Raw genomic sequence first — 27,317 nt, forward strand, 5'->3', positions numbered from 1 at the left:
TCGTCGACGATAAAGAACGTCGTAGGGACAGTTTTTCTTCCTACGGTCGGATCCACATTCAGAACACCTTGTGCGTCGGACGCTTGGCCGTTGAAATCACTCGGTGTCACATTGGTCTTGATCGGATCCGAGCTGGAGCGTCCCAACCGACGTAGCATGGAGTATGGCATAATGTTGATCGCCGCTCCGGTGTCCACCAACATCTTGTTGACAGGCTGCCCATTGATGTAGCCTCGCAAGTACGGGGCCTTCGGATGCCCGTAACTTCTTTCTTTTGGCTTCTCAAAGATGACCGGCCGTGGGCCGCAGTCTAATTGCGCCACAGGTGCTTCATACAATCTTGGAGCGCTAAACTCCGTTGGAAGAATGAAGACCATGTTTGTGCCAGCCGATGTATCATCATCGGCTTTCCTCTGCTTGGGGCGCCACTCTTTTCTTTGTGGCCGACCTTCTTCGTCCAGGGTTCGCCGAATTTTGGCGGCCAGATCAGGCCGTGCCTTCCTTAGCGTGTGCAGGTACAATCTTTCAGCTTCTTCCAACCCACGCAGACGCTGAAACCTTCGCTTTTGGGAACGGCTGAGCCCATCAGGGCACCACCTGGGCCGATGATATTTATCTTCTTCATCATCGTCCTCTAGTTCCTCGAGATCTTCCACCCGAGCGGACTCAGCGTGTTTGTTCCGAGGCGGGAGAGGCCCTAGACGCTTGAACACGGACACGTTAGCGGCATCCTTCTTCCTTTGCTTGCATTCTCGGGCAGTTCTCGATTGTTGGCAATCGGCTCATTCCCGAGTCCCGAGCAATGTTTGAAGAACGGACAGTCCCAGTGCCTATCCATGTCATCCTGCCCCCTTGACCTTCCTTCAGCGCGACGATTGTATCCGTCGTTGCTTCTATCATGTTGACGGTACCCCCTGACCTCTGCATCAGACCGACAATTCCTTTCATCATCTACGTCATAGTGCCGACGTCGGTCGTGCTGCTGCTCATATTTGTTGAGGAGGTGCTCGGAGAGTGGACGTTGATACCGCACGCTTCTTATTCCCTCCCCTGCCAGGTACCGGCTGTCATCATCTTGGGGCCGGTCGCGTGGATCGGCCTCCTCTTCATCCTTGCCACGGGAGTGGCTGCTTCTGCTTCATCTTTGCCATGGCGGCTTGCAAGCCCTGCCATGTTGACACCAAAGGAGAACTTTGGCTGGCCTATGGAGTGGCTGAGATCCACCATGTTGACGCCAGGCGACGGACTTGAGTCTCTACCGAGCTTGATATCGTGCGGCCGGGCCTTCTCAGAGGAGCCGATGAGTTCGGCTTCGAGGGTTGCCTTGATCTCGTCATGTTTCCTTTTGAGCTCCTCGGGCAGATCCTCGTACTTCAGCGACCCGGTGCGTTCTTCCGACGGGGCGGACAGATCCACTCCATCGAGTGCGCCTTCGAGTGTGAAACCCTTCCACCTGACGCCATGGGAGCGGGTTCGGTGGAAGGAGCCGATGAGTTCGGCTTCGAGGACCGCCTTGATTTCGTCATGCTTCTTCTTGAGCTCATCAGGCAGATCCTCGTACTTGACCGGAGTGCCTTCCGCCATCTCGGATGCAGACGGCGATGTGGTGGATGTCGTAGGTTGTCCCACCGGGCGTGACAGAATGTGTTGACGTCAGAAACCCCCTGGCGGGCAGAGACGGGCAACACAGTAGAGCCGGGAACAACTAGGGCTGCGGCTGGCCCCAGTCCCTCAGAGCGACGGCCCGCAAAGCCTCCTGGTCGCACGCGTCGATGCCAACTGCAAGGGCGTGCCACCTGACCTATACCTGGTCGGGAAGGTGTGGATGATGCCTCGCTTAGTTTCCTGCAGGGCACACACGTAAACGTTAAATACGAGCCTCGATCGGCTCTCGGGTTATCTCGTGAATCGGCTCAAAGAGCCGATCCACCCATGATTCGGACGAGGTGTCCGAATATATGGTGGTCCTGCTTGATCAAGGTAAAGCTAATGAGATCTACGACGATTTAGGGTTTTCACCGCATAATCGGATCATCCTACTCACGATTGGGCCTCGCGCTCGCGCACGGTGACCGTAAGCCGATCCTAGACAGGGCCTAAAAACCAACACGAGGTTGATCCCCGGAACATCCTTTCTAGGGCTAACAAACGCCACCCTACACGCCGCTGGATCCTCCAACCCTTTGTAAGGCCTAACTATTGCGGATGTTAAACTAATCCTTGATGAAACAAGGAGCAACCGTAACGGATCAGATCTACTAAACTATGATCAAGCGGGGGCCGCCCCTACACCTAAGATAGGTGTAAGGGCGGCTAGACATGCAAGGGTTGCACTACGAAAGCATGTAATATGAAGAACAATGCTAACCCTAACATGTCTAAGATAACTACGTTGCTCGCCATCAAAAAGGCTTCGAGTACGAGCAACGCATGAACAACGTGGGCAGGCTTGTGCTGCCTAGATCGCAAGATGCGATCTAGGCAGCATGGTGCTTACCGGTAGAAACCCTCGAGACGAAGGAGTTGGCGATGCGCCGAGATTTGTTTGTGGTTGAACGTTGGTTGTTGTTTATTCCATAAACCCTAGATACATATTTATAGTCCAGCGGACTTTCTAATGTGGGCGTGCACCAAACCGTGCACGAGTAAAATTCTAACTTCTAAACTAAGATGCGATCTAATATGTTACAAATACATGGGCAAACAAGCCCAACTTGGTATAAAAGGCCGATTCACGTATTCCTTCTATATATATTTCTTCAAGCCCATCTTGATCGCGGCCCACCTCTGACTCGGTCAAATTCTGGTGATCTTTACTATTAAATGGGAGTTGGTCGTTTGACACTCAACGCAATTTGATGGTCGTCATTAGAGACATCTCAGCCGTTCAATCTAATTTAACACGCTCCGGTTCGTCCGATCTATTTAATAGCAATCCCACGCTCTCGTCCAAACCAAAATCAGGATACGATCTCCGCATTCCTTTTTAACTCACGTATCTCTCTCTCAAAAAAGGTATGACGTCATGTCAAAAAAAAAGTATGACGTGATCCCCTAGATGTGATTCCTCCTTCATTTCCCTACCGACGAGGCAGACCCACGACTCCGCCCCGCCCGCGCCGCCGCCATCGTCCGTGCGCCTACCGCCACCCTGTGCCGGCGACGGGCGACCTACCCCCGCCGGGGTCACCTCTTATTTCCCCGCGATGTCTTACCCTCCCTCCGAGATCCAGCCCATGGGATGGATGAGAACGAGATCCCCTTCACAGACCTCCTCCTCCTCCTCTTGACAACATTGGGTGACGATGATGGTCGCCAACTCCTCCTTTCCACGGTCCGGATCCACGCTCGGCCGCGAGGGCACCGGGCTGCCGGCCGTCGCCGGCGTACCGCACGCGATCTCCCTCCACCACCCGCTCCTCCCCTGGTCTACAACCTCGCCTCCATGGACCACCCATCAGGCGCCTACCACCTAAAGGTGAAAAACTCTCGCAGACTCGCCTTCTCCATCCTCCTTACCTGAATCTTGATTTCCTTCGATTGACGGGCACTCCGTTGCAGAAGCACAGTGTGGGAAGTTACCTGCCTCTGATGAAACCTGCAGGTCAGTCTTTTTATTCAGCAGCTTCTAAGGTATGATTCAGATTAGAAAGTCCACGTGTGCCGGTGCCAGTGACAGTATGTTATTTGTTTCAGCTGCTTGATTTCTATGTACTTTACTCCAAGTTAGCGGATCACGTCTTGTGCGGGAGCAGTAGTAACTGCCAGTTCTTGTGCTAGCTCCTATTTTACTGCATCAATCGATATGTGTTTAGGCTTGGACATAAACATAGTGATTGATTCAACCAATTGTGTGAGTATCTCAGTATACAATTTCATTTTGCGTTGTAGGAGCTTTGGACAGCCAGTGATTGGTTTTTTCTGCTGCACCACATTTTATTGGCTGTAGGCTGAAGGTAAATACGAGTACATCTTCTCCCTACACGTGTGTCAGTAGTTTCGTTGTTTAAATGTATATATTGTCCCGTTTATGTAGATTTCGAACTTCTCGAGGCTCATCATATAACCTAAACCTACAACATATTGGTGTTGAAAGGTTGAAACAAAGGACCGGAGTTTCATACCAATTCTCCAACGCAGAAGGTTAGCTTTTCCATGGCTTTGGTTATCAAAGATGTAGCAAAGAAGCATTTTCTTAGAAGGTGCTTAAAATTTAGAGATATCATAAAGCATCCAAATTCCCAATGGCAACTTTTTTCTGTGTTTGATAAATATTTATAATTATATGTGCAAGACCATTTAAAAAAATGATGTGCAAGTTGCCTCGTGATCTACTGTTGTGCTAGCGAGTGGCTCGATAGAGGTCTGCCTTTGTTACTATACTGGACCGATTGGCTGGCTATAGAGATGAATCTGTTGCCCTGCATCTCTTTCTTTTCTAAACGGTTTATTTCAAATATGTTCTATATCTTACAGGATACTATGGTTTTATTCCAAAAATTGTTGTATATTTTATTTTTCATTTTCCATTGTTTGCAACCCCATTGCCAGCATCACATGTCTGTATAGTGCTCTTATCTGAAACTGATTTATGATAGAATGTCTCCTATAAATTTGGAAAATAATCATAGCTTCTATATTTCACTTATAGCATGCTCAATTAAAATTCCATCACAGAAACCTCTGCATAACCTTATACCCTCCCTATTTACCTAATCAGAGTCTTATATACAAATTTCCATTCAGCAATATGAGAGAATGAATAATAGAATCTCATGCTCATGGGACAAAGATTAGGGAAGGAGTTCACACGACGGCCCACAATTAAAGTAAGTACTTTTGATACTTATATAACTATTTCTAATGCTCCACATTTACAGGGTCCAAGCCTGGAAGTGCAAGTAGTCACTATAAGCTAGGAATGTATGAACCAGGTGAGCTTGTGACTTGCACCCAGTTTTCTGGGCATCCTTTCGGCATCGTTTAGTAATTGCAGCAAGGTGTAGGAAAATGTCTTTACAGAACACTACTTTTGATAGTATAGGAGACCGCATAAAAAAATATTTCTGATCCATAAATAAAATTAAATATATATAAGCTGGCATCGTAGTGATACCTTCAAATATGGACGGAAGTAGACTATCTCATGAGGTTGATTTTTTACTAAGGCATAGAGTGTGTGTATGATTGAAATATGTCCATGTTGTTGTGATTCTTGATTAGCGTATTAACTATGCTTCTTATGCATCCTACTACTGCTACTCCATGTCTCCATGCAATTGACTGCTCTTTGATATTTACTTGACAATACTTATGACCTCCTTCACGTCTGGCTCATGTTCTCTGAGAAGGAGAATCATGGATGTAGCTTGGAGGATCTGCTGAAGGAGAATCATGGATGTAGCCTGGAGGATCTACTAACCGAGATGTACCGCGTCATGAGGCCTCATGGTTATGCCATTATTGATTTATATATAAGAGGCAAAGCCGCTATCATAGAGTAAACTAAGAAACTTCTACATGCGATGTGATGATGATGAAAGAGTCTTAATTGGGAGAAAAAATCTATGGGATTAGGCTATGATACTACCGTCATAAGACTTTGATCGTTCCTTCTTTCCATTGTGATCTAGGTTTTGTTGGGTGCTTTTCGTTGAGCTTTTTTTTATTTAGAACTTCAATTTTGACACACTCGGATCTATTTCAGTTCCATTTTAGTATAGATTAATACTTGCAAAACTACAATTAGACTCGGATGAGCACAATCCTAAGTTCACAATGGGTATGCCATTACTACTTTTATGTTCATTTTTGTACCTTATAAAAAAGTGGAATATTAATGTTTTTTGAATACCATGTGACTTTTATGTACATGTGAATTATCATGTATATTTTTTTGACATGTGGCGAGAGAAAAAACTTTAGAAGCCGTAGCAACGCACGGGCAGTCAACTAGTAACAGATAGTTCGGGACTTTGGTGCAAAAATATGAGTATGTCAATACCTTGGCTTTAGTCCTCAGGAATGATAGAGTAGTACTCGACGCCCATAGCCTTGTAAAACTAGCCGGTTATGGAGTAGTCCTTTTTTTTAAGAAAAAATGTAGTGAGGTGTCTAAAGTAATTTCTCAATTGTGGATATATGATCTTCTATTGTGGATAATAAAGGGTGTTTTTGTCTAGACTAGAGGTAGGCCAAGTCAACCAAATTCAGCAAATAGCAGTCGGATCCAGCCGCCCGCGTGAGATCCAAGGGTCAATAAACGACACGTCGGCACCGCCGCCTCGTGCCCTCCGTCAGTCCATCAGTCCCCTACCTAGGAGAGGAGTCTCTTGTGCCTACCTACCTAGCTCCCGCGGCTGACACTTCAGCAGTCCAGAGAGGCCGTCCGTGCGCTTGCTGTCGCGGTGTTCATCGCCTTCTCCGTCCCGTGCTCCGGCCAAATGGCGGCGCTCCGCTCGCCGCTCCCCGTCCTCTTGCAACGCCCTGCCGCAGCCGCAGCCGGCCCGCCGCTCCGACGCCGACCTTTGCTCCTCGCCTCCTGCGCCCGGCCCCGCCGCACGCCCCACTTCGTGCCCCGGTGCTCCGCGTAGCTTTCGAATTGACTTATAAGCAGGTATTTCTTGAACTGATCTATTGATCTAAGACAACTTCTCTGAAAATATGAGCACGAAGTAGACATCCTCTGTGCTATATTCTGTGTCTCCTGTTACTGAAGAACTACTTCGACAGCTTGTGCAGTAGACAACAACTTACATATGCACTCCACTAGTGATAGTTTCAAATAAATACTTAAATAGAATAGAGGTCTTTATGGGTTACTAGAGCAAGGGACTATCTGTACTCCAAACACATAATGCACTAGATAGTTTTATCCTTTTTATTGATATACATTCTTTATTCAGCTTGAACAGCAAATATTCTGAGGGCCTTTGGTGTTGCTCCTGATGAAAAGGTGGCTCTATTTGCTGACAACTCATGCCGGTGGCTTGTTGCTGATCAAGGTAATTTTTCCTTCTTAATTCAAGATTGTTAATTAGCATGTATTATGATGGACATGTATTACTTTGTGATCTTTTCCCCTTATCTATTAGCTCCTGAAGAGTTCAAATTGCCAAAATGCTATAGTTGCTATATTTTGGCTTGCAGATTATACACGAATGCTTCTGTTACATTCCTGTCAAACAGGATATGACGGAAACAACCAAATAGTAGTGGAGTTCCTCTAAGTGTCTTTCAAATACATCATCATCTATTTTCATCAGTAACCAACTAATCATGCAACTGACACATGCATATGCAATCCAGGAATCATGGCTACTGGTGCTATCAATGTTGTTAGAGGAACAAGGTCTTTAGATGAAGAACTGTTCCAAATATACAATCACTCAGAAAGGTGAGTTATCAACTCCTTTCCAGATGTGAGTCCGAAATTATTTTTCTTAAATGGTTGCTTATACAATTAGGAGCTGATCCATACAATTCCAAAGGATGTGCAGCATACTGAAGTTCCATCTACTTGTCTCTTTCTGCCGTTTTTGAACTGATGGAAGGGCCCGCCTGGATTCATTTCCTGTCTATTTAAAGTTAAACAGCCATTTGGATATGCCTAATTAAATCCTTTCACTTGCTCTTTTTGATGGAATGCTGAGGTGAAAATTGAGAAAGGTATTAACTGTTAAAGGGGCATGCAAATTGAGAAAGGTGTTAACTGTTAAAGGGTCTAGCTGTAAAGTAAGAGCTGGATGGACCACCTTTTAGATTAGCCTTGTGTTAGCTGCTAGCGTGTGAAAAAAGTAAAACATCTCCATTGCAATTTTAATTTTTTGTTGGACCAAAATGTTTTTATTGTGCTATTGTTATTGTATGCACGGCTGGCCATGAACTTAATCTTTCGAAGCATATGCGTGCTTGGTTACTGAAATATTTTTTCTTGAGCATAGCATGGTGTATTTATCATAGATACTATAGGAATATGAATTGTTAGACGATGGCACTGTAATATGTCTGCTATTTAATACGAATTGCAGTCTTTTACTTTCATGTTATGATATGACTTCATTGTTTTTTCCCATCACAGTATTGCACTTGTTGTGGACAGTCCTCAATTCTTTAACCAGCTTGCAGAATCTTTCATTTCAAGGATTAATGCAAGATTTATTGTGCTACTTTGGGGTGATAAATCATCCCTAAATAGTAAAGCTGTGAAGGACATGCCAGTTTATGACTACAATGATATCACTGAACTTGGAAAAGAAAACCGTAATGCATTGCATCAGTCTCCCGAGCAAGGTATCTTTTGCATGATATCATAATGTGGTATGAATCACCAGAAATATTTAGCTGAGATTGTATGGAGGACTATTCTTCCAATCTGTCGGTACTTCACTTTCTCTGTATTTCTGGCATTGAATGGCAGATAACTTGCTAATTATTTCATCCTGTAAGGTGTCTTAGCATCCTAATACCACTGAACAGTTCATAGATTTACCCATTACTGTTGGTTTTGTAGTTGCCTGTTAATGGTTGGCCTAATCATTTAGTTATATCGATAGTTTGCTACTTAAGTTCTTCTTGGCCAACACTAAATTGGTTCTTTCTAAGCTTAATATCTTTGATATCTATTGTTATAAAAAACACTTACCTTTCGTTTCTTTCAAAAATATAATGACAACGTAAAACTCTTGTTCAGTACTCAAGTAGTCAACTTGCATCCCACGAAAATGTTGTTTTTTCCCAACATTGTTATCTCATGTTTAGTACTCAATCAGTCAACTTGCATCCAAGAAAAGGTTCCTTTTCAATTACGCATTATTTATTGAAACTTTTTCTTCCCTTAGGTCATGATGGTGGCTTCGAAGCCATTACTCCAGAAGATGTTGCGACTCTAATATATACTAGTGGAACAGGTGGTACACCAAAAGGTGTGATGCTTACCCACCGAAATCTCGTGCATCAGGTTAAACATCCAGCAACATTAAAATTTGGACAACGAGTCATAAGTAATAATACTATGCTTTGTGCAATAGCCTTTACTTTGTTTCCTTATGTGCCGGGGTTCCTTTCTTAGCTGAAGTGATTTTGATGTGTTCTTCACAAGGGTTTTTCACAACACAGGTCATTGCAACCCCCATCAATTGATTGAGAAGATCAAGGCAAAGTTCAAACTTTGGAAAGCTGCCAAAGTCGGTGGGAGTTCAGATATGCCGCGAGAGTAGTTCACAGTGTGTGCGTGGGAGTTCACCAGCTGTGCCGTTCGCGGCGGAGTTTTGGTTCTTGTACAAAAAAAATTCTTGCCTTCTATAAAGATCTGGTACGTCATTGGCGTACCCTCCAAAAAAAAAAGATTTTGATGTGTTCTTCCTTTATCCACATAAAGCTTTATGTTACTAACGTTCTGCAGATAAATAACCCTTGGGACGTTGTTCCAGCAGTACCTGGTGACAGGTTTCTAAGCATGCTTCCACCGTGGCATGCGTATGAGCGTTCTACCGAGTATTTCATTTTTACTCATGGAATTCAACAAGTTTACACTACTGTGAAATACCTGAAGGTGTCATTTTGGTAACTTTTCATCAGAAAACACTTCATTCTAGTGAGTTTTGGCATGAAGAACCTAGTGATGTGCTGGTCTCGGACGTGCACGTGTACATACACACAATGTGTGTACGTTAGTACTACTCTGGAACCAATTACATTCAGCCCAATTTCTAATCATTTAGTGTATGCGTGTGTGCTAATTGGCCCAAATTAATTCTAAGCCTAATAACTAATTTACTAAATTGTTCTCAAAAAAAAAAAAAACTAATTTACTAAATGTATACGATGTGCCCCCATCTAAGTTAATTAAATCAGAATACGTAACATACCTACATTATGCATCTATGTGTGCCTATTTTTACAGATTATATTAAAATACTTAACCAATAAATATAAGTTGTTTTCTAATCTTAAAATGTCATGAAAATTATTCATGTAGCAAATAAATATTAACATTTTAAAATCAAGCTCACTACAATATTGAAGCCCTAAAGGTTCTAACTCCAATTCTCGTTACTTTTAAATTCCTAAAATATTATTTAATAATCATTAAAAATATTTAGTTGAATTTCTAAATGGTGGAAATACTATTTCAACTTTAATCATGTACTTCATGTAATAAACTCAATGTGTGATATTTAATAATATAATATATTCTAACCATGATAAATATTACTTAAAACCTAAATATAATATGAGTTGCTATAACTCTATTTTCTAAAATCAATAATATGACTTTGCACTCATATATAAAGATACAAAAACTCTAACCACACTTTAAGTCATACTATGATACATCTTTGAGCCAAATGGAATTGTTTGACTTACTTTGCATGACCATGTTAGGATCCAGGTGGATACTAGACCATGTGTTACTCGTATTGTTTAGGTAAACAATTATCCTACACTATCAATTTGATCTTATACCAGAAATTGGTCATACCTTGTTGGTTGTATCATCCAATATTGTACCATTAGAAGCATGATACCAAACCTAGTAACCATTAGCCATCATCCCTAATTCAGCTCAACTAAGTTGATACCACATACTAATATTGTCCTCTTGTAGGATAAGTTCCATATACCATATATCTAAGCCATAGCATTGGCTTATAAGTAGAGCTTAAGTATTTATCCTTGAGTGAGTAGTATTCATTTCCAAATCATATACCCAATATAAATACATTGACTTACAAGTCAACCTTATAACATCAACCCTACTCACCATTCTTTAGTATAACACCATTATAATCAACCAGAATAGCAACCATATGTAGTAGTTCACTTCATATGCTCATGGTCAACTAAACCCTACAAGTATTAGAATTTTATGAACCATCTTGTGAGGACCAAACTATTTTCTACTTAGTGAATCAAATGAAAAGATATAGTAAACCCTAAAAACCCAAAAGCCTTGTTTGAAAGTACATCTCGTTCATTAAAAGATATGTTCTTCAAAAGGTATTCTTTTGAAGTAAATAACAAGTAATCATTAACCATATCCTATAGTACTAAAAACTAACAACAATTTTATACATGCTATGTCAACTACTTTTTCTTGTGTGCTATGTGATTGCTATACTCTATTACACCACTTGTATATGATACCAAGTTAATCAAAACCTTAATCAGAACCTTGTTTGTGAACCAACTCTAAAAGTGCAACACACCCTAAACAAATCATTCCAACTCACTAATCCTAAATCATCGGGGTTAGATTACGCTTAGAGCGATTGCATCTCATACTTATGCATTATATCATATTTGCCAATCTTTTAAACATTGTCCTTACCGGACGATGATGCTATTTCAGAATTTGGAGTTATCCCGTATCGGAGTCCTTGACTGCATAATCTTGCAGTCAAGAAAGGCAAGTTCATCGCTTGCTCATGTTATTTTGAGTATTTTTATCAAACTACTTGCAAAGTACTCTACTTATCACTCTTGCATCAAAAGCAAAGTATTATTTTCATAATTATGAATGTGACTATGTGGTGGGCAATGGAACCATGGTATGAGTTCGGTGGAGGTTTCATTGCAATGAGTTTATATTCACATATGGTTTAACAACAAATGCCGTTCAGTGATTCTTGCGCCGTAATACCCGTGTTTACCATAAGATCTGGAGTGGAACGGAGTAGTCAGTTGTTCTTTTCCCTCTCGCATACCTATGGATACAACTGCGGGTGGCCAGCATGCATATGCTTAGGCGGGGAGGAAGCCCTCATAGTTTCTACTGCGGGCTGTATCTATGATGGATTGTAACGGGCTGGCCCAGGGATTGATCATATGAGTCAATCGAGACCAGTGGATTACAAAAGGGTGGGTATGTGGGGTCGCGGGAAGGCCCAGTGATTGTCTATGACTTATACCTGGCCCCATACCAAGGAAGTGTGGACAAGCTCATGACTTGGTTGTGCAACAAGGATAAGATCTCTTATGGGTATAGAAACACACTTTTGTAGAGTGTATCAAATTGTGGCTTGTCACTCCCTGTTCCGGGTTTGGAACTGCGAACGCCGCTGGAAAGGAACTCCATGAAGTTCTAGACACCCGGTGAAGGCCGACTGACATAGTTCTTCTGAATAAAAGCAACCTTTTGAAGAAATGTTTACAAAAACTTGCATTGCCTACGGCTTTCTGGTCCATGGCTATAGCTAGTGCATTAAACACCTTTTTCCTATAATGAACTTGTTGAGTACGTTCGTACTCATCCCTCTTTAAATCCCCTGCTTAGATATGAAGGCATCGAAGGAGGATCTACAGTGCAACTCGAAGACTGAGGAGTCAAAAACTACTTCAAGAAACATGATCCTTCTAGAGGAGTCAAATACCACATCCACCATGGAGAAACCTAGATTACCAGTAGAAGGGAACTAGCTCCCTAATCCTAGCTCCTAATTAGTTAGAATCCAGTCATAGTCTCTATAGCCAGTCAAATCCTCGTTAGGTAGATCTAGTAATAAGTTTAGTCCACGAGTTGTTCTTCTGGAGTTATTTACAGTTTTACCTCATTGTAATTAGGAGGATGTGTTGATCTTCTGTAAAGAGTCGGTGTTGTAATTCTATAGAAATACCTTGGACCCGCATATATTTCTGTTGTACCACTTTGAGGGATGTAATACTAGTGGAACGGTGTTTCATTGGTGTTATGTTAACGACTTACATACTACACCATGCAGTGATATGCTGGGTCACCACATTCTTCTCCAAGCCAATACCACGAAGGACAAAGGTCTTTCCCTTATGGCTAGCCTTTTCTCCACTCCGGAGATAGCAAGCTCCACAGCCACTTCACAAGCTCCACGAAGGAGAAGCCCGGACCTCTTCACAATCTTCCACGAAGAGGTCAACGGAGCACCAACCTCCAAGCTATCTAGGAGGTCACCCCTCCAAAAGTAACAAGCTCACGGTCTCTCACTTGAACTAATTGTATTAAATCGCTCAACAATATGCAAAGATGCAAAGCAAGAACACCAAGAAAAGTGCTCAAATTGTTCTCTCTCAAATCCCACCAAAGCAACAAATGCTATGGATGAACTAGAGAGGAAGAACAAGGGTGTAAATCAACAAATGACTCCAAGATCTAGATCCCAAAGAGTCCCCCTCATGTAGAGGAGGAATTGTTTGGTGGAGGTTGCAGATCTAGATCTCCTCTTTCAAATCCCTCAAGAATATGCAAGAATCATGGGAGGAATGAGAGGGGAAGCAAGCTCAAGAAGGTCAAGGATGGTGGTCAAAACGCGTCCAAGAACTCCTAGAACAATGGGGAAGAAGCCTCCCTCAAAATATGACCGTTTGGGGCAAAAATCGATCCACCCGGCACTTAGCCCGACAGGACCGGGTGCTGCTGCCGACCTACCCGGCAGCAGCACTCGGCCTGCCGACCTAAACGCCAAAATGCGATAACTTTTGCATCCGGACTCCGATTTCGATGATCTTGGGCTCGTTGGAATCATGGCAACGAGCTCTAAAATATTACGCATAGAAAAATCATAGTCCAACCATTGAGAAAAAACAACAATATGAAAGGTTCGGCCTATCTATAAAAATCAAACCGGTAAAAACTCCAAACTTGAAAACGCAATAGAAGATGCATACGAATTCCGTTTTAGATGAACTTGGACTTGTTATGAAACTAGAAAAAATCTCAAGAACCTCAAATAAATAAAAACCAAGAAGCAACAAGAATATAGGGATGCAAAGTATGCATAGGATTGAGCTCCTAAGATGATACGATCAAGTTATACAACCGAAAGCCCCTCTTGATAGTACGACTATCTATCCTATAACCCGGTCTCCCGGCCAACAGCCTCTTTGAGACCGGTAAAAGGAAAATCTAGCAAGGTCATACCTTTGTCTTGCGCATCCCACTTGATCTTGATGATGACACTTCATGCTTCATTCAAGGCGGAATGCCCACTTGATCATTGTTGCTTCGTGAAGACTCATGATTGCTCCCCAATACACCACTATGGGAAAGCTTCATTTGAAGCACATCTTTACAAGTCCATTATCACCAAATGGACGGCAAGATTCAAGCATGATATCTTCGATATGCTCATCTTCAACTTGCCCTTGACAACCTTGATGACATCCAAGCTTGATGCCATCCTCTCATGGGCTATATGAGATCATACTCTTGATGCATTCCCATGGAAAGATACCTAACCCACATAGACAACACAAATGCACATATACAGTGGGTTAGCTCATGAAGCATAATTGACAAGGCTTACCGCCTACAAGCTAGATCACATGCTCCAAAGTGGTACTATATTTATGCTTCATGTGTTGACCAACATGAATACAATATCCACTCTTAGTCTTGGTCAACCTTGTATCTCTTCATCTCTATCATAATATCTTGATCATTCATTGCTTAACACATAAGCTAGAGCATGGCTAACTTGAATTCCACACAAGAACTCCATATTCATTTCTTCTTCTTGATTGTATCATATTCTTCTCTACAAATCGATGGTCTTGATGCCAATACCAAAGGTATAACATTATATTCATGGCATCCACGCTTGAATCCAATATATGGACTTCAAGAAATACCTATGGAATATTCCTTCATATAAACACAATGAAAACATTAGTCCATAAATGGTTGTCATTAATTGCCAAAAACACACTTAGGGGCAATGTACCCTTACAACAACTCACTTCCAACAGATACTATATATACTCCTTGCTTTAAGTTCATCCCATGACCACTTCTTTAGATGTTGAAAGTTTAATCGGTGATCTTGTTGCAATAATATTTAAATTTTAAAAGTACACAAATATACTTTTTTTGGTACAATAGGTAGTGAACTTAAGAATGGAACTGACATCTACGAAAGCATGTTGTTTTGATGGATATACCAGCCTATTAATCTATATAGGATTCTAAAAACTTATTATGTATAGAATCCCAAGGTAATATAGTATATATGTGTATGCGTCATTTTTGTGTCATGTTTATGGCACACATATTTCTACAAGAAGATCTATGGATTTAGTCTAGCAGATGGTTATGCCTACATTTTGGATTTTAGTCTAGAGACTGTTTGCACACACATTGATCTTGGATGTCATTGAGCGAGGCTATAGAGCCATCATAGGTGTGGTTCGACCTGGCCCTGGTAGATGCGATTGTGCACATATTTCCTATGGACATCACCGAGCTAGGCGAACTAGCACTCGTAGGTGTGTGAAAGGATATGAATGTGGCCTAGAGGAGGGCGAATAGTGTTGTAAATATGCCCAAGAGGCAATACTTTTTTGTTTTCTATGCTGAGAACCCCATCAAATACGGGGTTTAAAACTTTTACGATAATGGCTTGAATAAATGAGAAATAAAACCAGTGTTTAATTTGTCAAACAGAAAACCTATATAACTAGAGTTCACCTATGTGCACCAAAAACTTATGCTAAGAAAGAAGACAAGTATGTGATAGCAAGATATATAACTTCAAGCACGAAATCTATCACAAAGTTAAATGCACAAGTAAATTAAGACCTCGGGTATCAAAATACCAAGGCATGCAGAGACGATGATATATCTCATAGTTCACATTCTTGCGAGTGCTACTCTCCATTGGAGCGTGTGGAGGCCAAAGCACCCCCAAACGCCACGAGGGTCTCACTGTATTCTCCTCGAGCCTTCCCACCAAAAGGAAAGTTCTCGATCCACAAGCCTAGGGAAATCTCCACGAATTAATTTGAGGTTCCCAAGATATATCTACAAATGCGTCATGGTTCAGGAATATCCACAACTTAATCTGAGGCCCCATGAAGACCACTAAGCCACAAAGTCATATAGGGTGCAAAGACCCAAGAAGAACAAGCTCCGGGTACAAGCATCCAAAGAAATTGACTCATGAACTTTTACCTCCACGTATCAATGCGGAGAACTCAAACCTATGAACCAAATGCAATAGCAAGAACATAAGATATTCTCAAATACTTCACTCTCAAATTCCAATAAAGCTACAAAACATATTGGAGCAATAAGAGAGTAATAACAAAGAGGATAACACCAAAATTTTCCAATATCTAGATCCAAAGGATTCCCTCACAAAGAGGGGATTTTGATTGGTTGAAATGTGATCTAGATCTCCTCTATCTTTTCTCAAATATATGTCAGAATCATTTTAGAGGAAGAGAGATAGCAAGCTCAAAAATCTTAACAATGGTCGAGAGCCAAAGAGGGGAGAGGAGAGCCAAAGAGAGAGAGAGCGACAGGAAGAAGAAGGCTTTTGATACATGTTCGGTTTTATGCCCCTTGGGATGGGCACGCATGGACCATTAGTACCGCCATAGGGAGGCGAAAGTACCACCCGCGGGGCGCGACAGCTAACAACCACGAGAGACAGTGAGTTGGCCAGACACTACTGGCTTGGCACAAGCGTAACATCGGTCATGGTCGTGCGGGGCACCGAGGGCTTCTAGGAGCAGGCAAGGCAAAGACCGGCACCGGCCCGGCATCTGCGCGGTATTACCGACCCAACCAAGGCTGTAATGTTGGATTGCCACAAGCTTGCTCCCCTTTATTCAAAAAAATAAAGGGAAAACCAGAAACACAATAACTTGAATTAGGAAAATCCGAATTGGGTGAAACCAATTTGCTAGAAAATATTAGGATCATGTAGGGTAGATGTTTCCACGAATTTAGAGGTGAAACCTCTCAACACGAAGAACCAGTAAAAACTCCAATATCAAAAACTCAAAATCTATTTTCGATGAACTAGAGCTTGTCATGAGAATAACCACAAGCTCTAAATAACAACCAACAAATATGATCCAATCATGAAGGGTTTGAGCTCTCTCCCAATGATTGATATATCAAGTTACTTATTCAAGAGCCCTCTTGATAGTATGGCTACCGATTCTAAAACCCAGTCTTCCAACAACAACAATAGACAGAAAGCCTATCAAGAATAAACCTTAACCTTGCGCATTCCACCTGAGCTAGGTGATGATGATCTTTATCGCACCAAGATGGAACACCTTTCTTGATTGTGCTTGGTTGGTAATGTCTTGCGGATTTCTCGGCCATACTCTGCTATGGGAGAGCCTCTTTTTCCAAATATCTTCGCATATCCATGATCAACATATGTATTTCAAGATTCAAGCATATATGATATCTTCGAGATGGCTCATCTTGAACTTGCACAACATTTTTTTTGTTTCTTCATTATGTTGATGTCTTGAAGGTGCACATGAGTTATCACTCCATCTTCTTCTTCAAGACATACTTGTCACTTGATCTTCTTTATTTTATTATTATTGCAACCTTGATGCCAACATATGGTTCAATCATTGCCTATAGACAAAACCTACATTTATAACTCAAGCCAAACATTGGTACATATAAATTGTCATCAATTACCAAAATCACACGTGGGGGATCGATCACTTTCAGTGTGGTTGTGCACTTGTCGACATCGCTAAGCCCACCAAGTTTGCACTCATTGTTGTCGTTGATGATCCCAACAACTAACAAATTCTCATTCTTGCCATCGTCCTCATTGCCCGACATTGTGCACTTGCATCCTATGGACGCCGCGTAAGATCTATTCTGAGCCACCAAATGAAGCAGTAAGAAAAATATTGATTCAAATGAAGAGAATAAATATATGAATTTCCTAAAAAAGTGAATAAATATATACTCCGGAAAAGGTATATGCAATATGCCGACTGAAATCAATATAATAAATGAGAATATTTTGTTTATAATGATCATAATTGAGTTGAATGAATAAATTATTTTTGGCATAATTTATTGTTCCTATTTATAGTCCCAACGACGATAATTTCCAAAGATTAAAATACATTAATTTTTAGATTTGTGAATATAATGGAAACTAATTTCGATTGTATGATCATAAGGGCTGATTACCAAGGATATATTAACATGCCTAAAACAGGCAAACTTTTTGATTTGTGAAAACAGTGGCAACTAATTTCTGTTTTATGATGTAGATAAAAATCATCCTCCACTTGTCTATTCTTAGCTATCTCAATCCCTTGTAATAACTTTAATGTAATTATACCCATAATCTTTACATTTACTCTGTTGATTTGGTTCAATAGGTATGTACGGCCAATACATATTGTCTAGTAGCTGTATTCTGATGAATGAGACACTAATACTCGTACAGCATTAACAAGTCACATTATTACTTTGGCATATAAATACAAGATTTAGCCCGACCCTCGTCTTCACAAAACACAAGAAAGTCTAGCTAGGAACCATGTCAGGCTGGGCTTGCAGCTCCCTTGGTGGCCAATGCTGTAAGTTCTCGTGTTCATGCTTACTAGCTTCAACGTCTGGTTAATGCTTGTTCACTGCTAGTAATTTTGTATTATACGACTGTATTGTTGTTATATTTCAGATGTTAAGGTATACTATTATTTAACTGTTAATATGTATGCACGAGTTTTCTCATGCTGATTTTACATTTACTCCTAAAACAGATGGCAAGTTGATGTGGCCAGAGTTACTGGGCAGGAAGGGCAAGGAAGCAAAAGATGTGATTGAGAAAGAGAGAGCCGACACCACTGTTTTTTGTGTGCCCCGAGATGCCATTGTCACTGATGATTACTGCTGTAATCGTGTTAGGATCTATGTGGATGGCAACGCCAACGGCGACTGTGGAAACGCCAAGGTGATCGCGGTTCCAAAAGTTGGGTGATCCATGGACATGCATGATATAGGATATTATATTGGAGGATGCATCAACTGATCATTAGCGCGGGAGGTTTGATGTTTTGAGACACACAAATAATGGCCATAATATTAATAAAGCATTCTCTCTTTTCCTACGGAGTATTTACTTTTTGTTATGAGACAAAAATAATAATGGCGTGCTACGGCTTCCACGTTGCCGAGACCACTGCCGGTTCCCTTTCGTCTTCCTTCGATCGATTCACAGCGAAACCAGCACCAATCGTTGCTTCGTCATAGGTGTGCGGCAGCAGTGCTTATGGAGCTGCGTGCTGCGTGATGCTGCGCCTCGGCTCATCGTATCAACGCATATCTGCGCCACGGTGATCCCCGTTGGCGTCACGGCGGTGGCGGGCGAGAATGGTCTGATGGATGATTTCTGGCTCGATCGATCGCTGGTCAATTCCTACTCCCGATGCCATGATCGAGCATTCGAGCATTCGAGCTGCCCCGGCCCCCCCTCCGATGCCATGATCGAGCATTCGAGCTGCCCCGGCCGGCCCCCTCCGGTGCCGAAAGCCTGAGACCCAACAAGAACGAGGAGGTGGCGCCAAATGCTACATGTTCGCTCAGCTGTGTTTTTTGTTTTCAAGTGCATATCATTTATGAAACTGCTTTTGGTTATTATTCAGTTTTGCAGACGGTAGTCATATTCATGGCTACTGAGTGGTGCAGCTTGCCATGATACCCAGCACAACAGCCCAGGTGGGCGTCTTCATCATTTTCATGGCTGCCAGATCATGTGTACTGTGCGGAATGCGGAGCCACTCTCAATGGCGGTTTGTAGTTGACGAAGTCTAGAAAGATCGTGTTGTATTCTCTACCTTTATAGAGAGTGGTTTAATTATACAAATAAAATTACTTGCATGTGAGTAAGAAAATGTTCTCCAACTATTTAGGTATCTCATTACTGTTATCATCACAAGATAGCACTACATATCATGACATATTCTCTACCCTTCTAGCAAGCGGTTTAATCCTTTCGCTAAAATGCATGCATGTTACTAAACAAATGTGCTACGATTATTTAGGTAAGAAAATTTCCTCGGAGGCTTAGTAACATGTACTTTTAAATCTTGGAGGCTTGTCGATTCTAATTTGCAAACTTTCTTCTCTGATGGTACACTTAAGTTTTGTTATATTTGTTTATATATCATTTGAAAAAATCATACAAGTTGGAACATTCTCAAGCCATTTAACATTTCCTCGCAGATGAAAAATGAATCAAACGTGTCTTCATTTTGATCAGGGGGCTGTACGTTTAAAGACCTAACAGGCTGCTATTTGTACAGATCATCTGGAAGATAAATGACACATTGGTTGAAGTTGGTATGCCCGAACACTAATATATTTCTGCAGCTACTTGACATATTAGTTAGTGGGAACAAAACAATCTTGTGTATCACCAAGCAAATGCCAGAGTGTATAAGGTCTATGGAACAACTAAGTTGTCCATTCATGTCCCCGCATTACCGCAATGGTCCTTCTATGTATAACTGTTCCCGATGTTTAATTTTTGAATGTAGAAAATGTTGTAACCTGGATGCTCCTTCAGGAGATCTTGCTGGCATATTTTCAACATGGCTTGGGACCTTTCTCTGTGGGGTGCACATCTTTTCACTAATTTTGGATCACTGAGCGTGGCGCACCAGGAGCTGAGGTAACAAGATATTATTTGAGATAGTTAGATTGACAAACCGAGTCTGGTCTTTAATTAGCTTTATAAAGAAGAGCTCACTCCGAACAAAATTAATTATGTAAGGTAAAAAAATGAAGTATCAAGACTTAAATAAACGCCCCGCTCCAAAAGTACCGATAAATTACAAAAAATAAAAACATCTTGGATCTTGGTGGCTTTAGAAAGAAATTATAACCATCAAGTTTTGAGTAGCCTTTATTCTTTTGTGAATTTAATTACATTGCATATTTGTAGTTTTTTTTACTTTTTAAGTTCTCTGTACTATTATGGATGATTATCAATTGATCGGTGGCTTTTTAGGCAAAAAAATACATTGACTAACAGTACGAGTCGTGCGTTGCACGTGCAAACTTACTATGAGACAAAAATAATAATGGCGTGCTACGGCTTCCACGTTGCCGAGACCACTGCCGGTTCCCTTTCGTCTTCCTTCGATCGATTCACAGCGAAACCAGCACCAATCGTTGCTTCGTCATAGGTGTGCGGCAGCAGTGCTTATGGAGCTGCGTGCTGCGTGATGCTGCGCCTCGGCTCATCGTATCAACGCATATCTGCGCCACGGTGATCCCCGTTGGCGTCACGGCGGTGGCGGGCGAGAATGGTCTGATGGATGATTTCTGGCTCGATCGATCGCTGGTCAATTCCTACTCCCGATGCCATGATCGAGCATTCGAGCATTCGAGCTGCCCCGGCCCCCCCTCCGATGCCATGATCGAGCATTCGAGCTGCCCCGGCCGGCCCCCTCCGGTGCCGAAAGCCTGAGACCCAACAAGAACGAGGAGGTGGCGCCAAATGCTACATGTTCGCTCAGCTGTTCTAGGTGGAGCAGAAAAGTGCTCGATCATACCATGCCACACGTATGCTAACTCAACGAACCACAGTTAGTCACTGATTATGAGCAGGACATGAAGCAAGCCGCTGACTCCACTACTGGATCATGCATAGGTTGTCACAGCACGGCAGAACAATTCTACGAGAGCAGAGCAGAGTAGTGTTCCTGCCTAGATCAGAAATACTGTACATTCTACTAAACTCTCGTCAACCTCAGGAAGACCGGCCGACAATGGAAATCGACGTATGTCATCAGTAAGATCCTCAGGCTTTTGACACCAGCTAGCCAACCATGCACCTAACACTTGTCGAGAATTTATGGCACTCTTCCTCATAAAATCCACCAAGCCTAGTACAATAACTTAATTATTTGACCTCAGATTTGGACGGCGGGATCTGCTCCCAGAGGAGGATGGATCATCAGTGATGATCACATGCTATGAGGTGTGCGTGATCCAGGATGTGGGAAAGACCAGGGGTAATTCTCTAATGCCCTGAAACTATGAAAAAGCATTACCTTCTAACCCCCTCCCAATGAAGTATTATATTAGCCAAAGAACGATAAAAATGCATAAATGGTGTTTTGATGTGAAAGAACTTCAATGTTTACCGAAATGACAATAAGATGCGGTCGCATAATCGCATAACGAAGACACATATTTTGTACCTAAATAGTGAAGCTTTGCCAATTTGCTCATCAATCATAGTAGGAGAGAAGATGAACCTACAAAGACAAGAACAAATAATCAAAAATATTATAGATGAATACATGAACCTACAATTTGTACCTGCATGCTATGTTCGCTCTTCTTGTCACTCATGCTTTGGCGACGTTGAGTAGGGACACATGCCCGCCCACGCCGCACCAACTGACAGGCCGTACAGAGGCACTGCACGAGGAGACGGCCCAAGTAGTCTCCTCGTACCACACCTCATTCCCTCTATTCCACACCTCGCACGTTTCTTTCTCCAGTCTCAACCCGGCCTGTAGCGGCCGCTTTTCGTTTGGATTTTCTCGATATCGATTTCGGAAGCTTCTGGCTCATCGTCTGTGTCTTTGGGGCGGTTGTCTTTGGGGGAGTAGTGCTTATCTTAGCTTAGACTAGTCACAATGCATAGTATCATATAGAAGTATCATGCGTATGATACTACTACATGTTACTATGTCTACAATGCATGGTATCATGTATTAGTATCATATAATTTTTTTATATTAATTGATTTGTAGAATCTCAATGCAAATCTATGTACAAGATGTATTTGACATTAAATTTTCTAGTACTAAGTCATATGATACGGTATCTACCTAGTACCTCCATACCGGATTAATGGGCAATTACGAAACAAGTTTAACTATGAATTTGGTCAACAAAATATGAGATATATGCCACAAAAATTATACCGTTGGATTCGTATTCAAAAGATGTTTTCAATAATATAATTTTTGTGATATATTTCTTATATTTTATTGATCAAATTAGTAGTCAAACTTGTTTCTCGAAGTGCGTAATTGCTCATTAATCCGGTATGGAGGTAGTATGAAACTACAATCCTCTCTCTCATCTTTAATTACACTGCCACATCAGATTTTTGCATGCATGGCCATAATGTGATGATGACTATGTATGAGATGATCATTATTGTATTGTGGCAACCGGCAGGAGCCTTATGGTTGTCTTTAAATTTCATGTTGAGTAGTATTTCAAAGTAGTTGTAATAGTTGCTACTTGGAGGACAATCATGAAGACGGCGCCATTGATCTTGGTGCTTCGCCGACGATGATGGAGATCATGCCCGTTGATGATGAAGATCATGTCCGTGCTTTGGAGATGAAGATCAAAGGCGCAAAGACAAAAGGGCCATATCATATCACATATGAACTGCATGTGATGTTAATCCTTTATGCATCTTATTTTGCTTAGATCGCGACGGTAGCATTATAAGATGATCCCTCTCACTAAAATATCAAGATAATAAAGTGTTCATCCTTAATAGCACCGTTGCCAAGACTTGTCGTTTCGAAGCATCTCGTGATGATCGGGTGTGATAGACTCAACAAGTGCATACAACGGGTGCAAGCCAGTTTTGCACATGCGGATACTAAGGTGGCCTTGACGAGCCTAGCATGTACAGACATGGTCTCGGAACACGTGATACCGAAAGGTAGAGCATGAATCATATGATTGATATGATGAACACTTTGAATGTTCGCCATTGAAATTACATCTTGTCTCGTGATGATCGGACTTGGTGTGGTGGATTTGGTTCGTGTGATCACTAAGACAATGCTAGGGATATTGTTTTGAGTGGGAGTTCACCTAGTTTTTAATTATGTTGAATTAAAATTTGAACTCAATTTGTCATAAACATTAGTCTAAACTATTGCAAATATATGTTGTAGATATGGCGTCCCCAATCAATTTTAACCAGTTCCTAGAGAAAGAAAAGCTTAAGAGCAACGGTAGCAACTTCACCGACTGGTTCCGTTGTAGCACCCTACCTTTTAATAAAGGCAAGATACCTGTGTATCGTGCTATTCCCGGGATCACTGATAGCACACACATTACAAAATATAGTAATCATTGCAATAGTATCAAATTACTACATCGTTGATCCAGAGGGTACAATAAAACCTTACAAATTGCATAGTCACATGGACTAGCTCAGAATAAACACAGCGGAAAGTAAATCAGCAATGAGCCTTCATCATCTTCATGTGCCACAGGCAGTCATGTTGGAATGTAGACTCGAGATCCTACCACGTACTTCTCCTCAGAAAATCCTGCACGCTTGAATATGCAGCCCCACGAATGGAGGTCAGTACAATGATGTACTGGCAAATGACACTTCTATGGTGGCAGTTTTGGGCATGACTATCTACATGATATTTGGCAAGTGGAGTCTTGGGCTAATTTGCATAAAGCCAATTTTATCCTATATTTTATTTAAAACAAAACATTTTGAAATCCTTTAAATGACATTATGAAATCACACCATGGATAAATCCTCCATGGGTTTTAGAATAATCACATGGTTACATCTCCCATGAGTTTTTCAAGGTTGATCAAATTTTAAATACATTCAGAAAAGGTGATGAGATTCCTCCGTACATTCCCTGCCTAGGAGCTCAAATTGTCCATAACCGGGGACACGGCTAAGATCTTAGGTTTAACTCTCGAGAGGTTGCGCTCTTTACCCACAATTCGCAACCAAGCCTTTTTGCCAAAATTCTTCATCTTCATTAAGGCCAGAACAAGGTCACCACGAAGCTTTTCTTTAGTAGCCCCTCTACCTACCAGATCCGCCCGTACCGTGAAACTCCACCCACTGGCGGTACCCTAGGCGAGGTTTCCCACTAAGTACTTAGCTAAGACAGAGCCCATAATGTATTGTGGTTGCACTGGAAGCCATCTAAAACAAGGACGGCATAATAATCTCTTTAATCCTGGGTGGCAACCACTATTCAACCGCGCACTCTCAGGCACCCACCCGTCCACTGGTCCATCCCCAGGGATCGGAGCCCTGAGCAGCCGCCCACCACTCAAACAATCCACCAAGGTGATTCATTAAGGGTTGTTAATTTTCACTTTTCAAACCATCACAATCGAAACAATGAAACATCATTTGGCATTTGATGTTGCGAGCAAAAATAAAGTATCCTATTAATAGGTTCAGGAGTAGCTACACACTACTAGGGTTTGCTAAGCATAGCATAATACTTTTCTTTTGAAACCAAAATCCTACCATGCATACTAGTTTCAAAACACTAATGCATAATTAAAACAGTAGGATTTGAATGTCACTTGCCTTTTTGGTAGTCGAAGCGCGTTCACATCTCTTAATCAAAATACGTGCCTCTCCGTAAAACTATAACATAGAATATAGCACAACATAAACACACCATTCAACAACAACATCAAAATCAAACAAGACAACAATCGGAAATCGTTCTATGGTACTATAATCTAAGATATAATTGAATAATATTTATGCTTTTACAAAAGCATGAAAAGAATTCGGAACGGCTTATGTGAATTGAGTCACATAGGTGACAAATCACATAGGTGACAAATAGTGCAACACAAATACTATTGAATAAGTGTGACAACAATTACTCAAAACGGTATAAATTACACATAGGCTTGGGTATGGAGTTGTGACATATTGAATTACTCAAATAACTCATTATTTTATAAATCATTATTTTATATTATTTTATTACAACTATGCCATTATGGCTATATGAGAATAGTTTTGACAAATGCATACCAAACAAGTTTATAAAAAATTGTAAAAAAACAAAATAGTGTTTAGGACACTAAGTGACCTGTTTAATATCCATTTTGGAAAATAAAATAATCATTTTATAAACTTGGCCTATATGGCTACTTGGGCATCTCTTTGCAACTAGAGTTTTCTCGGTTTTGTTTTTCTCAAATAAAAAATATTAAAGCTTTGAAAATCTTGAAACCAAAAATAGGTTTGATTTTTAAAAATACTTTGAAACCAAAAGTCTTTGAAAACCTCATCTTTGGAAATTACTTTTAATTAACCTCAAAAAGTTTTAATTCTTTGTGGATTTTCAATCAAGTTCAAACAATCAAACATTAAATTCATTTTTATTTTACATTTCAAAATTTAGGAAATTTCGGGATGTGACAGACTACCACCCTTAAAAGAAATCTCGTCCTCGAGATTTGAGAAAGGCTAGAGAGAAAGGGTTTTGAGCTCAGGTCTTCTAATAGGTTCATACTCACTATTTGCTTCTTTTTCGAACATCTCCGAGGAGATTTCGGAAGTTAACTTTGGGCTTTGAAAAATTTGACACCAAATCGTATGCGGTCATACCATCAACTATATCCATTCATATGAGGGTACTCATCCCATGGATATTATCCTAAGTATACTTATGGGGAACTCCTTGTGATACCTTCTCCAATACCACCTCATGCGGCATCTCGTGTAAATCCATAATCGAAGGGTACGGCTTATACCACCCTTAAAAGAAATTTTTGTAGGTAGTCTTAGGTCTTGGGTTTAGGCTAAGCTCTTCTTGATATGACTTGTCATTGGGTCGTCCATTGAAAAACATCTATGGCTGATGGCTTATGAGTTAAAATCCAATAGGCGAATGTTTATTCACATATAGTGAACAACATATCTCTCCAAAGTGACTTGAGTAGGTTTCCTTCATGGTAGGGCTTCTAATCCAAACGGTTGGTCGAACTAATTTTGATACTTATGGGTCACTCCTTGGGTCAATAAGGAGATCAAGATGTGTAAACCTCATGACATCTTTCATCTTTTGGTTCTTGGTGTCTTCGACAGCTTTCCACCACTATTCATCTAGTGGTTAGATCTTCAAACTAAACGTAGTCCTACGCTTGGCAGCACTTGCCTACTATAAGGGTATAATATTTCTCCACCCTAAGGTTCAGGTTTATCGGCGTCATCTCTTTCGTGGGTATGTCTCTCTAGATTCGCAAAGTCAATATTACGAAAGCGAATAATAAGAGTAGTAGGAATGGTGATCAATCCATCATGCACCCAAATCATTACTCCGTATTTGATTTATTGAATCTCGTATACTAACTCTTGGTCAACCTCACAAATTTGATGAACAAAAATTCCATGGAGAGTTGAATCAATGTTTCAATCCCCATTATTGATTTGTTTTGAAAACATTTTTATTGATCCCTAACTAGGGTTTTGCGTATCTCACAAACTATACTTCTTCATCCTGATAGGAAACAACAAGGTTGGGTTCACTAAAGTTGTCTTCATGGCGAGTCGCCGAGAAAACATTCTGGGTTGGGTATAGATGAGAATAGATAGAAAGATTCCAAAGAAGATTCCTACCCAAACACATCAGATCAATGCAAAACATCTTACAAAATATATCTAACAAGCATCAAGCAATATGTTTTCAAACACAAACAAGCTAGTATGGTCATACCTCAATTTGGTAAGATCAATACTTTCTAATGCTAGCGTATGTTGTTTCAATAAAAAGAGAGCTAATGGTGG

At 41.2% G+C, this 27,317-nt stretch overlaps 1 protein-coding gene and 1 long non-coding RNA gene across 2 annotated transcripts; both read left to right on the forward strand.

The window, feature by feature from the left end:
• The first annotated feature begins 3,461 nt into the window (after nucleotides 1-3,461).
• On the forward strand, nucleotides 3,462-4,143 carry LOC124680757. The gene is made up of 4 exons (XR_006995581.1): nucleotides 3,462-3,478; nucleotides 3,562-3,633; nucleotides 3,892-3,956; nucleotides 4,037-4,143. It is a non-coding gene; the product is annotated as an uncharacterized LOC124680757 (long non-coding RNA).
• A 1,635-nt stretch (nucleotides 4,144-5,778) lies between these two features.
• Nucleotides 5,779-18,728, forward strand: LOC124680755 (probable acyl-activating enzyme 16, chloroplastic). The gene is made up of 8 exons (XM_047215806.1): nucleotides 5,779-5,782; nucleotides 6,915-7,004; nucleotides 7,309-7,396; nucleotides 8,081-8,292; nucleotides 8,841-8,959; nucleotides 18,429-18,436; nucleotides 18,511-18,549; nucleotides 18,656-18,728. The coding sequence occupies exons 1-8, from the start codon at nucleotides 5,779-5,781 to the stop codon at nucleotides 18,726-18,728; spliced, it is 633 nt and encodes a 210-aa protein (XP_047071762.1).
• Nucleotides 18,729-27,317: the final 8,589 nt, after the last annotated feature.

Source organism: Lolium rigidum, unplaced genomic scaffold (genome assembly GCF_022539505.1).
Source record: "Lolium rigidum isolate FL_2022 unplaced genomic scaffold, APGP_CSIRO_Lrig_0.1 contig_27846_1, whole genome shotgun sequence".
Classification (NCBI taxonomy): Eukaryota; Viridiplantae; Streptophyta; class Magnoliopsida; order Poales; family Poaceae; genus Lolium; species Lolium rigidum.

What these genes read in the sequence shown, in the direction of transcription:
- LOC124680755 (XM_047215806.1), top strand. An exon ending in GTGGCTTGTTGCTGATCAAG is followed by an intron (nt 7,005 to 7,308) that starts GTAATTTTTCCT and finishes TATGCAATCCAG; the next exon opens with GAATCATGGCTACTGGTGCT. An exon ending in ATATACAATCACTCAGAAAG is followed by an intron (nt 7,397 to 8,080) that starts GTGAGTTATCAA and finishes TTCCCATCACAG; the next exon opens with TATTGCACTTGTTGTGGACA.